This window comes from Cetorhinus maximus, chromosome 12 (assembly GCF_964194155.1).
Source record: "Cetorhinus maximus chromosome 12, sCetMax3.hap1.1, whole genome shotgun sequence".
NCBI lineage: Eukaryota > Metazoa > Chordata > Chondrichthyes > Lamniformes > Cetorhinidae > Cetorhinus > Cetorhinus maximus.
This window is the reverse complement of record NC_135890.1, coordinates 111,433,024-111,445,652: the sequence shown is the minus strand read 5'-3', so window position 1 is coordinate 111,445,652 and position 12,629 is coordinate 111,433,024. Positions and strand designations below refer to the sequence as shown.

The 12,629-nt window shown below is 39.3% G+C and overlaps 1 protein-coding gene across 2 annotated transcripts in view; it reads left to right on the top strand.

Moving 5' to 3' along the window:
• Window positions 1–12,070, top strand: part of mvk (mevalonate kinase) — a 34,077-nt gene extending 22,007 nt beyond the window's left edge. For both annotated transcript variants that reach the window (XM_078554424.1, XM_078554425.1), the window contains exons 7-11: window positions 1,847–1,892; window positions 3,915–4,005; window positions 6,909–7,028; window positions 8,162–8,315; window positions 11,497–12,070. In XM_078554424.1, coding sequence (XP_078410550.1) covers window positions 1,847–1,892; window positions 3,915–4,005; window positions 6,909–7,028; window positions 8,162–8,315; window positions 11,497–11,660 — 575 coding nt within the window. In that variant the 3' untranslated portion in view covers window positions 11,661–12,070. The remainder of the gene's footprint in view (window positions 1–1,846; window positions 1,893–3,914; window positions 4,006–6,908; window positions 7,029–8,161; window positions 8,316–11,496) is intronic.
• The last annotated feature ends 559 nt before the right edge of the window (window positions 12,071–12,629 follow it).

The window sequence follows — 12,629 nt, the reverse complement described above, 5'->3', positions numbered from 1 at the left end:
CTCTTACCCAAGGAGGTACCACCAGGGCTTCATACCTTGGAGGAGATCCTTTTGCTGTACAAACATCTAACCTTTTTGTTCAGCAGTCTCTGTACTCCTGCCATTGAGACTTGAATTAATAATGAAACTGTTGGGGCAGCACTGTGTGTCGAAATACAAGCATGCAGTGTGAGAAGATGTAGATCTAATCGTTTGGTTTGTCCAGTTCCAGCTGAGCTATGTTTTGCAAGAAGACATTGACGCTGCATCTGTATCTTCTTGTAGGGAGAAGGAATATTAGATGTCGCTAATGTCTGACCTAGTCAACAACCAGAGAGAGCATTGGCAGTTGGTGTAAAATGACCGCCTGCCTCTTGAATTCATGCATCATGAATTCAGGACTTGATTAGGAGAAAATTTGAGGGTTCATAATCTTTCATTGAAGAGTAAATATTCTCTTTAATACAAACCTGTTATAATTAAAACAAATAATTCAAAACATAAAATACTGCAGATCTCTTCAGGGTGATTACTTTAAAGGAGTTGCTGATAATTCAATTCCTCCAAGTCCACACCAACAACCACAAAGGTACAAAGATCAATTATCCGCCAATACTCTCGTAAATATTAATTCAAGTGTCTTTGTATATCTGTTATTTTACCTTGTACACTGTCAGGCTCAGCGATTGCTTCAATAAACAATCACTTCCCTCAGTGACTTGCCTCTGTAGAAAGAGTGCAGCGTTCAAATACTATGAGTTATGTGTGAATCTTTTCCACATATGCTTTGCCCAGTGTCTGCTAACAAGACCTCAATCTATAATTCTGTAAGATTCGTTTTGATAGCTTCAATTCAATGTGGAACTTATTACCATGTGGTGTAGTTGTGGAGAATACCATGGATACATTTAAGGATAAGCTGGACAAGTACATCAGAGAGAAAGGAAAGGAAGGATATGCTGATAGTTGGATGAAGTCGTAGGGACTTATATGGAGCATTAGATCATATGGACCTATTGGCCTGCTTCAGTGCTGTAAATTTTATAAGTAATTTAAAAAAATATTTATATAACAAGGTGCATAACCATTTTCTGGAAGTTGCTAACAATGGGAAGAGTTAGAATGATTGGTTATAACACCCTGATCTCTGACTTGGACTCCTGTGGAATCCCATTGTGCTCACATTGCAACTCGCGCTACCAGGTGGCATGCTCACAGCAACAGTTTGGATTTCTCACTTGTGCATTGTATAATGATTTATTTGCAAATGTGAAGCTTAAGTCTTGCTAGCATTATCTAATGGGAGGGAGCAAAGAATAAATAAGAAACATGTTGAATAACTTTCTCATGCTATTTTCTTGACAGACTACAATGTGTCTGTACTCACCTGAAAATCGACATGGGGTAGGGGTAGGGGTGTGCTTTGAGGGCACATGGGCAGGGCTTGGGAACCACGTGTGGCCTAGAGCTGCAGGTGGAACATAATGCCTAACGTATCAAGGAGATCCACCAGTAGGTGTTGCCAGGTAATGACTGAGCCAAGGTCCCCAGCTGATTTTGTTTTTCTTTTGTACCACTTGGTCATGAAGGGATAGCACGTCTCTATTGCCAACATGGGTGAAATTGGTTATTGAGTACAAACTGGGGATCAAACTTTGGAATTTCCTTTCCTGCGTAGCTCAGCCATTTGCTGGATGAACTGGCTGATCAATTGAGACTACCTGTGGTTTAATGAAATCCCGTTGCAAGTAGGCATATTTACCCCAGGGATGTGAGAAGCTCATAGAAGAACCCAAGATCTGTATGTTTTTCTTTATATGTCAGTCAAAAGTTTCCAATTTTAAATAATTTTTTTTTTCTGCTTTAGGAGGAATGTTGAGATACCACGCAGGTAAAATTGTCCCTTTGCCCAGGTACTTATTTTCACTCATTGACTGGCTCACTCTAGTATCATTAGAGCTACTTTCTAAAATGCGGTAACAATTTTTAATAACCCTGTAGTGCTTTCAAGTATACCCTTGGAAAATTAACTATTCAATAATTAATATTATTGAATTCAAGTAATTAAATATTGACAAGCAATTAAATATTTTAATGTGATGAAGGCTGCTTATTTGCTAATTTATCAAACTTCCAATCCAATGATAAATATTTTTTCTTTTATGAGAAATGAGGGACATTGAAACTGGAGACATTCCCATTTTTAACATGAATTATTTTTGTCTGACACTCCAATAATTTAATTTCATTTACTCTATATTCTATTAAAATAAAAGTCATAAGGTCATATTCTTTTACTTTGAAAAAAATTAAAATGCAACATTCTGATTTGTATTTTTACTAAGCTTTCATATTTATGATAATCTTGTACGCTTGGCTTTCCCCCTCCCAACTTATCTCAAAATTGGGCTGTCTCTACATGGCATGCAGTTTTACAGCAATGAGTGTAGGTGACACACTCCCAAGGCTTGGTGTTTTTGAGCCAACCACGGGACATGAACAGGAGCTGGACTAGATTGACTATTTAAATTCACCCTCCAAGGTTGCAGCAGTAAAGACGTTTTCTAAAGTCCACGACAGAACGCTTTTGAAATATCATGCAGCCAATCCAAATGTAGCAAACACCACTTTGCCATTTGTTGTTTGGAAATGTTTGCTGAATGCCAGGTTAACTGTACTTAACAACAGTCACATTGTAAACAATCTTCTCCTGGTTATTGCTTGCCTGTTATGTGTTTAAGCAAACAGCCAATGAGCCAGCCTACCCTATTTAATTAAAAATGTCAGCACCAGTGCTTCCTGTGCAGATAAAGTTCTGTTTCAAGTGTTGTGAACTATGTTACAATAGATGAAGATCTTTTTTCTCCATCTTTCCTTTGGAATACAGAAAACACATTGGAGAGAGTGAGGAACAGGGTGAAAGGATGCCGAATCCAAGTTGAGCTTGGCCCCTGCTCTGGGCATTGTTTTTTTAAACCTAAAAAAATTGAATTGAACATGACATTTAAATTAATTTTCAGTCTGTTTACTTATCCTCACTGCCCTGTGGCTGGTCTGACAGTATGTTCCTCCTGGAGGAAGAATGCTGGTTTATTCAGGGAAATGGGTATAGTGGCATAGAGATGTTTGCAGTCATTCTTAGTGTTTTATAATTGGTCCAGGATTGTAGCTGTCATTAAGAGGTAATCTGTTTGCTAAATGCAGGTAGTATCACAATAGAAAGGTGGTTTTTGACTCTCTTGAATGGGGGAACCTCCTCCATATCGTGACAGACCCCTGTCCCAACTTACGAAAGTCAGTGATCCAAAGTATAACGATATCATTTCAGAAAACAATCTTCTAAATTAACAAATACAGCAACATGCAATACCTGTACAGAAATATTGATACAGATGATCTTCATCTCCTCCTGCAGTCCTCTAGAAAATCGTCTGGGGTCCTTGGCTTGGACCCCAGCTTGAAAAGCTTTACCAGAGAGTTTGATTACTTTCAATTAATGAAAAATTAATCAGATAGTTATAGATGGAGATTCATTTTTTTAAGAAAGCTGGCAAGTAGAAATCACGGTAATTTTGTATTTAACTTTTTTAAAAAAAATCTAGTTTCCAGTTTTTCTGTTAAAAGGAATGCGGATTTCAAAAACTTTGCTGACAAGTTTTTTCAAAAATTACTAATGTAAACATGCCAGAGTACCAAGAGTTGATGTCATTATAAGCAAAAACAGTCTGTAGAGTTTTTAGTAAATAGCTCAGTAAATTTCGGCTCAGAGTGGTACAGATGTAGCTCGATCTTTGAATGCTATTGGCTTCATAAAGAGAGTATTGAACAAAATGTTTCCTTTGTTAAGCAATGTAAAAAGGATAAAGTGAGTACAATAAGTGTAATGTATTCAAATATTTCAATTTGTTTACTAACTGTTTCTCGCTCTGTTTCAGTGTCCCCACCCTCCGGATACTTCTTACTAACACAAAGGTGTCAAGAAGCACAAAAGTATTAGTAGGGGGAGTCAAGGATAAACTTAACAAGGTTAATTTTTAAAAAAATTATCCCTGTCAGTGGAACTGAATTGCCTCTTGTGTGCAGATAGTGGAGCTTGAAGAATTTCTTTACTACTTTACTTATCTGGTACTATTATTCTCTTTCAATCTTGATGGTGCCCTTGGCATTTCATCTAGATTTCTGCTGGCCTGAGTGATAGAATTTTTGGCAGTCTCCACCCAATTCATATTGAGCATGGTTTCACAATACAAAACTGCCCCATACTTTCGCACCAGTAGGGACCAAGTTATTGGTTTCCCTCAGACAAGTCACAAAATGGCAGGTCTAGGAAATAGAAAAACGTCAAGAGTGCAGTGAAGGGTGTTCTTGAAGTTGAGGATGAAGCACGTTATTGGTACAGAATAAGGGAACTTTACTCTGTGCTATACCTGATCTTAGAATGCTTGATCCTAAACACTTAAGTGCTTAGAATGGAATATGTTCTATTCTTCAGTTCCAAGTGGGATGTGGAAAGGCAAGTCAAGAGCATCACCAGGCATGCCTTTGAATGAGAAACCAACCTAGTGAAGCTAACTGTATGTTAAATACCAGAAGCAGCCAGCTACACAGCTAAGTGGATCAGAGCTATGCTTTATCCCGACCACATCTGGTCAAGAGTGGTGATAGATAATAAAGAAACGAACAGGAGGTAGAGGCATAATGAACATCCTCATCCTCAACTATGGCAGAGACCAGCTAGTGACTGTAGGGAAACCAGGCTGAAGTATTGACAAGCCCCTTTACTACCCTGACCTTCAACAATTCCATCGTTGAATCCTGCATAGTCAACACCCCGAAGGTAACCATTGTCCAGAAATTTAACAGGACTAACTACGTTGATTTCTGTTGGGTAAAAGTATTGAGGAGCATGGAACAAAGATAGGTTAATGAAGTAAGAGGTACGAATGAAGCAGGATCTAACTGAATAGTGGATCAGGCTTGAGGTGAATGACTTATTCCTGTTTCTATATGAACAATGTGGAAACAACAGCAGGCACAGAGGCTGGGTATTCCAATGAGGTGCTCACCTCACCCCTTAGAGCATCTCTGGTATCCACAAGGGTCAACTCAGAGTGCAGCTGCAACATCACTGGAAACTTGACACCATCCAAGACAAAGCAGTCTACTCGAGGAGCAACCACTACTGTCCAGCCTCTCCACCACCAGAGCACTGTGTCTACAATATGTATTTGTAGTTTCTGCAGGATGCACTGCAGAATGTTACCAAACTTAATTCAATAGCAACTCCTTGCCCCATGACCTCTATCACCTAAAAGGACAAGAGCAACAAGATCCTGGGAATGCCATCATCTCCAAATTCCCCTCCAAATTGCAGACCATCCCAATTTGAACATGACCCAGCCACCATGAAAGAAAAGTGACAAGGTCCTGGAATTCCCTAATGAGCACCAATGTGGAAGCACCCATTGCTGCATAAGGTCAAGATAAAGAGCTACCACCTTGTCATAGCAACAAGGGAGGGACAATCATTGGTGGTAAACAAAACTGGAGCACATAGGATTGAGGGTAATATACTGGCGTGGATTGAGAATTGGTTAATGGAAAACAAAGAGTAGGAATAAACGGATCATTCTCAGGCTGGCAGGCTGTGACTACTGAGTACCACAAGGATCAGTGCTTGGGCCCCAGCAGATTCACAATCTATATCAATGATTTGGATATGGGGACCAAATGTAATATTTCCAAGTTTGCAGATGACACAAAACTAGGTGGGAATGAGAGTTGTGAGGAAGATGTAAAGAGGCTTCAGGAGGACTTAGACAGGCTAAGTGAGTGGGCAAGAACATGGCAGATGAATATAATGTGGAAAAATGTGAAATTATCCATTTTGGTCGGAAAAGCAGAAGTGCAGAGTATTTATTAAATGGTGAGAGATTGGGAAGTGTTGATGTCCAAAGGGACTTAGGTGCCCTTGTTCATAAGTCACTGAAAGCTAAAATGCAGGTGCAGCAAACAATTAAGAATGCAAATGGTATGTTGGTCTTTAATACAAGAGGATTTGGGTACAGGAGTAAAGAAGTCTTGCTGCAATTGTACACAGCCTTGGCGAGACTGCACATGGATACTGTGTATAGTTTTGATCTCCTTACCTAAGGAAGGATATACTTGCCATAAAGGGTGTGCAGCAAAGGTTCACCAGACAGATTCCTGGGTTGATGAATTGTAATATGAGGAGAGATTGAGGAGACTAGGCCTGTATTCTTTGGAGTTTATAAGAATGAGAAGTGACCTCATTGAAACATAGAAAATTATTATAGCACTCGATGGGGTAGATTCAGGAAGGATGTTTCCCCTGGCTAGGGCTGGGTCTAGAACCAGAGGTCACAGTCTCAGAATAAGGGGCAGGCCATTTAAGACTGAGATGAGGAGGAATCTCATCACTGAGGGTGGTGAATCTTTGGAATTCCCTACCCCAGAGGGATGTGGCGGGTCAGTCATTGAGCATATTCAAGACTGAAATCGATAGATTTCTAGATTTTAAAGATATCAAAGGATATGGGAATAGTGCAGGAAAATGGTATTGAGGAGATGATCAGCCATAATCTAGTTGAAAGGCAGAGCAGGCTTGAAGGGCTGAATGGCCTACTCCTATTTCCTACGTTCATATGTTCCTATGTAATTTGCTTCTCCAGGGTCTGCAGTTCAAGAACAGATTTTTAAGAACATTAATGTACCTCATCTTGATGAGCACAAAATATGTTTTTGAAGTAGGAAAATATTTGGTGACTGCCCCGAAGAGAAAATTTACCTTGTGTACCGAAAATTCATGGGCGACCTGTGGTGTACTTGCCTGTTCTTCCAGCCACCTGTCATATTTGAATGAAGGAGAATTGTGAATAAAATGAATTAATTTTCTTTTCCTCCTTTAGCTGCCAAGCATAATACAACCTGTCTTGGATTCAATAGATGCTATTTCATGTGAGTGTGAGCGTGTTCTGACTGCAGCAGCATCTGGCAGTGCTGTAGATGAACGCTACACAGTGCTGGAGGTAAAATTTACACAGTTCCCGTTTACAGTTCACTGCATTTGTGCAGAGTCTGGTCAAATTATAATTTAAACAATGCAGTTAATGACTCTTGGACTATATTGGAAGAAACACCATATGTGTGTTTGATAACTTGCTTGAGTCAAAATGATCACTAAACAGTGTTGGGGTAGCTTTGAGCTTTGACACTGTATTTTATGACAATATCTTAGCCACTTGCTGAGCATAATTATCTCTAAGCTGTACTCTAGAACTGTGAGGGTGAGAACTGAGAGAACAACTCTCTGAGGAAGAAAGTGGATTTGTGTAATGAATGCCAATGGCTCAGAACTCCTGGACATAATGTTACTGGAGTGGATTATATGAAAGGTATTAAGAAAGATAGTGAATGTTCTTTCATTTATAGCAAAGAGTTTGTATATCAATAGCTACAAATTGAATCTAAAGTTAGGAACATAAAGGAGAAAAGTAAGCCAAGACTCCTTAATGCAATAAGGGTTATAGCATAAGTTATCAAGGATGAATAAAATTTGCTTTAAGAAACAATTGAATGCATATCTGGAGGGGAAAATGAAGTGCAAAGCAAAAAGGAGGTGAAATTGAGAACTGATGGGGGGCATGGTTGTTAAGTCCAGATGCCTCTTCCTAATCACTAATTTTGTTTTTTTGCTCTGCCTCTTCTGAAGGCATTGGCATTTACTGACACACAAGTCCAAAAGATCAAAGGTCTCCAGTTACCTGATCAAGTCAACATTTTTCACATGAACCTACACTGTCACTCAGCTATATCACCCAGGTTTCAGCTGATCTTGTCCTCATTCAACTTTAGTGTGGATTACTGGATAGTAATAAGAGCAAGCATCCTGGACGACTTCTATCACTTCCCAGAGCAAGGAGTACTAAAGTCATTTGTGGCACCTTTGCTGCTACCAACAACTGAGACCAGCTAATTCAGCACAGAGCCAAAAGTGAACTTGCAGTTGCATACCTATGTGGCTGAGCAGCATATTGCCTTTACCGCTTGAATCATTAGCAGAGCTCATTGTTGTGCAATTTAGGATTAGAAGAAACATCATGCTACCTATTCAGTGGTGATTTCCTTGTCTTACCAATCTTATTTTCTGTGTTAATTTCAGGAACTTATTGACATCAACCAGCATCACCTTAATGTCATTGGAGTGGGTCATTCATCACTGGACAGGTTGTGTCAGGTAACCGCAACATATGGTCTGCACAGCAAGCTGACTGGAGCAGGCGGTGGCGGATGTGGCTTAACACTGCTTAGACCAGGTATAATGAGCGCTTGTTTTGTTAGGTAATCTTTAACGATTTAATTTTTTTCAATTCCAGTAGACTGAAGGAATTGTTTATGCTAGTAAATTAATCACAGGTTAGAAGTGTTGTTACAAAGTAAGTGAAAGAGCTTCATCTTAAGCTTACTAAAGGGACAAAAATACACAGGCTGTGTGTGAATAGGATCATTTCTATTTGATTGATCTCTCTTGAACCCTGGTGATTGAACTGTGGCTCTTTGGCCCACCACCTAGGTTTCTTGACAATTAGTTAGGTTGCCGTGTGTTTTCATGCTTTGTTAGAGTTGGTATCTATAAAATAAAAGAATGTTACCACTCGGCCATGATTAACACTATGCTGTAAGGACTCCCTCCAGAAATAGCCTGGTATTGGATTAGATATTTGACATTTCACAGAATAATTCAGTAATTAATGCTTCAGCATGTAGCCTTATACAGCTACAAACTGTCTATGCTGGCTGGCAGTCCCAATCACTGGGAGGTTCTTTTTAACTGCAAATATTTATATGCTTTGGGTATGGATTGTCTAATTAGAGATTGATGTCTCTAATGATTTTTAAAATTGCAGAGTATAACCCATTCAGCAGTAATGAATTTATCCAGCTCATTGACATGTTCCCATGTGCTTTCTGCAGTAAATTATATTTGGAGATATGTATCTGGCCAGGTGATGACCAGGAATGAGAAGATACCATAGCATTAGGGGTGAAGCACCATAATTTTATTTCTGTGGTCATAATCGATTGCCTGGAAACTTTTTTCATCTGAGGATGTATATGCAGTATCAGAAGTTGGCCACCAGATGTCACTGTAATACATTTAATTGCAAGACTGGCCTGAATGGTCATCACTCAGTCAATTTGGCACAAATGAACCTGCTGCTGGGTAAGCTGGCTTCATTTTGTTATGGAGCAGACTGCAACAGTCCCACTGCTGTTAGTGCTTCCCTATGTTCTTTTGCATAAGTGAAAGACCCATTAAAAATAGAGCAGTTTCCACAGGGAAGAGGAAAATTTAATTACCATCAATTGAGATAATCACAAACCCAAGAAGCTTCAGCTCCCTATTTAGTTCTCTCACTTTCAGGCTTAGTGACTCCTCGCAAAGATATATCCTGACATTACATCAGCATCTATTATGCTTTACGTAATTTCTACCTGTGAGTGTTTGAGAAACCTACACAATCTGTTAACCGAACTCTGCAATCACAAAAATACAGCAAATTTTCTCAGGATATTTTTGAAGTGAGGGCCAGTTAATCATTCTTTTGGGTTTAACCAATATCTATTGACATGATGTTCTCACAGCCTTGGTATTAAATTTATACCTGCCTTATTCACTCCTTATGGAGAATGTTGATTCACTATTCTTGTTGCAATTTCTGCTACTGCATAAGAAGCATAGAAACATAAGAAATAGGAACAGGAGTAGACCATTCGGCCCCTCGAGCCTGCTCCACCATTCAAAAAGGTCATGGCTTATCTTGTGTTTCGATTTCCACATTCCCATCTACCCCTGATAACCTTTGATTCCTTTGCCTAACAAGAATCTATCTACCTCTGCCTTAAAAATATCCAATGACTCCGCCTCCACCACCTTCTGAGGCAGAGAGTTCCAAAGTCGCACAGCCCTCAGAAAAAATTTCTCCTCATCTCCTCATCCTCATATAAAAGGAAGACCCCTAATTTTAAAACAGTGTCCCCTAGTTCTGGACTCACCCAGAAGAGGAAACATCCTTTCCATGTCCACCTTGTCAAGGCCGTTCAGGACCTTGTATACTTCAATCAAATCATCCCTCACTCTTCTAAACTCAAGTGGAAACAAGCCCAGTCTGTCCAACCTTTCCTCAAAAGACAACCCACTCATTCCAGGTATCAATCTAGTAAACCTCCTCTGAACTGCCTCCAATGCATTTACATCCTTCCTTAAATAAGGAGACCAAAACTGCACACAGTATTCAAGGTGCGCCTCAACAATGCCCTGTATAACTGAAGCATAACACCCTTACTTTTATGTTCAATCCCTCTCATAATAAAGGATAACATTAGCCTTCTTACCTTGCTTTTTTTTTGTGCTTTTACACATTTACATAATCACTGTCCCTATAGTCACTTTAGCCAAGAATTCTCCATTGCTGCTGCTCGAGTATGGGATGATTAATTGAACCCTCTTGCCAGTGCATGAGTGCATCTCATTTAGCCTCAGTTAAGTTTGGATATACAGTGTTCTGTCACACAGAATTCTGTAGCTTCGTAGACTGCAGTTTGTCATTTCCATTTTGGCTGCAAACAGCAATCCGAGAGCAAATTGAGTTAGTTTTCCAAAGTGAAAGTGTGGTTTTTAAGTTTCTGCTCAAACTCATTTGTACATTGCCTAATGCAAATATTTCCATGAACCAGCATGGCCAGGCAGTTGTTTAGAAAGTTTTTTTTTTTGCAAAAACGTCTTGCTATATTTTAAGAACGATAGCTTATTATCATTTTATTAATGTATCTGAAAATGGGTTTATCGTAAACAGGAAATGTTAATGAATGTGAATGATCGGATTTTATAGAACTGGAAATTGCTTTGAAACTAGTAAATTGTTCTGAATAGCTTTTACTGGTGTGCAGTAGTCAATTTTAGTAAGTGAAACATTTTTAAAGGTGCCTTTTAGTAGGCCTGGGTCTGTTTTTTTAAAAATAAAGCTTAGTTTTAAGAAGGCCCATGAACAGGAGCAAGTAACAGATGCTCAGCATGGTGAGTAATTTGATTCGTGGGGGTAACGAGTTTTGAGAGTGAGACTGGCTTCCAACACAATATTTTTTAAACTAACACAAACAATCACAGAAACTCAAATTTACACTAGGTATAACTTGTACTTGAAATTCCTTATCTTTTGCACTGGTTTGGCCAATTTTAGGCGAATTGCACTGAAAAATCAGCACAACTGAACACTTCTACCTCAATGTGTTTTAGTTTACACAGGTACATGCACCTTTTTTTTAACCACCCCACCATACTCCAACTCCATATACTGTTGCGTGGTGTGTACTGAAGCTAATAGGGTTATCGATAAGGTAGCTGAAAGCTTCCTTCATGAATCACATTATAAGATGTACTTTGTTCTATTGTGGCACCGTTTCAGTTTGGTCTGTTCTGTTAATTTTGCATTTTAGATACAAGTCCTTCTGTGGTGGAAGCGTCTAAACGGGCTTTAAAAGACTTTGGGTACGATTGCTGGGAAACAGTTATTGGTGGATCAGGTGTGTCCCTGCATTCACCATCCTCCTTGCACAAAGACATATTTCAGCTTTTATGTGATGTGAAGAATTGCCAGTGAAGAGTTTTGGGAACTTATTTACTGTTATGCTAATCGCTTGTGTACTTGATAGGCTGTGTCAGTGTTCCTGGGATTTGATCACTCATTCTACACCTCTTCATCTCCTCACCCCCCTGTACCCAAGGAGAATTCAGCCCCATAGAAACTTTTGCCATTTACCTCTGTACATGTAACATTGTAAAATCTTTTTCATTGCAAAGAACTGCTTATTTTCAGCACAGTGCCTGATTAAAGCGTGGCGCTGATTAATAAATGCCTCAAGAGAAAGCATTCATCAATCCAGATGGGGGAGACTATTCAAAGTGTTATACTTGGCTGGAAAATGCTGCAGTGGATGGGGATGGCACACCAGATGCACTGTGTAATGGTTGCTTTCTTGACTTGAACAATAAATTGGTTATTAAAGTGTTTATGTGACCTTTTTTATAAACAATGCATATTGTGTTGAAGATGTTTATATTCTGGAGTGTTGTAGTGAGAGTTTACTGGAAAAAGATGAATAAATGTGTGTGGATCAGTTGTGGTCCTTTACTGTTTGATACATTGCTTCTTCATTTTATTCATCACTTTTTCTGTTACAAAGAGGAGAGTGTAACAGGTTTATTGTAACCTCTTTGTGCCCCACCACATCTTGCATACTTCTGGAGTAAACACATCTCTCCAGGGTAACTTTCTCACAATTTCATTGGGTTTGGGAGAAGAGTATTGGTGAGAATTTTAGAGTAGGCGACATTCTGAAAGATACGGAAAGACCTTCCTTTTGATCTTGCAGTCCACTTCCCTCTGTCAAGGATCTTGGTTGTTTATTTTCTGGAGGAGGAAGGGACTTTGAACAAGAGACCGTGATAGTCTGGGGGAGTATGTTTTCTGATGATATCAAACCAAAGAAGCCTCTCTCCCTCTTTCACCCCAACCCTACTTTTGTTTCCTTCCTTTTCTTTTGATGGGGCTGCTTCATACTATTGTTGC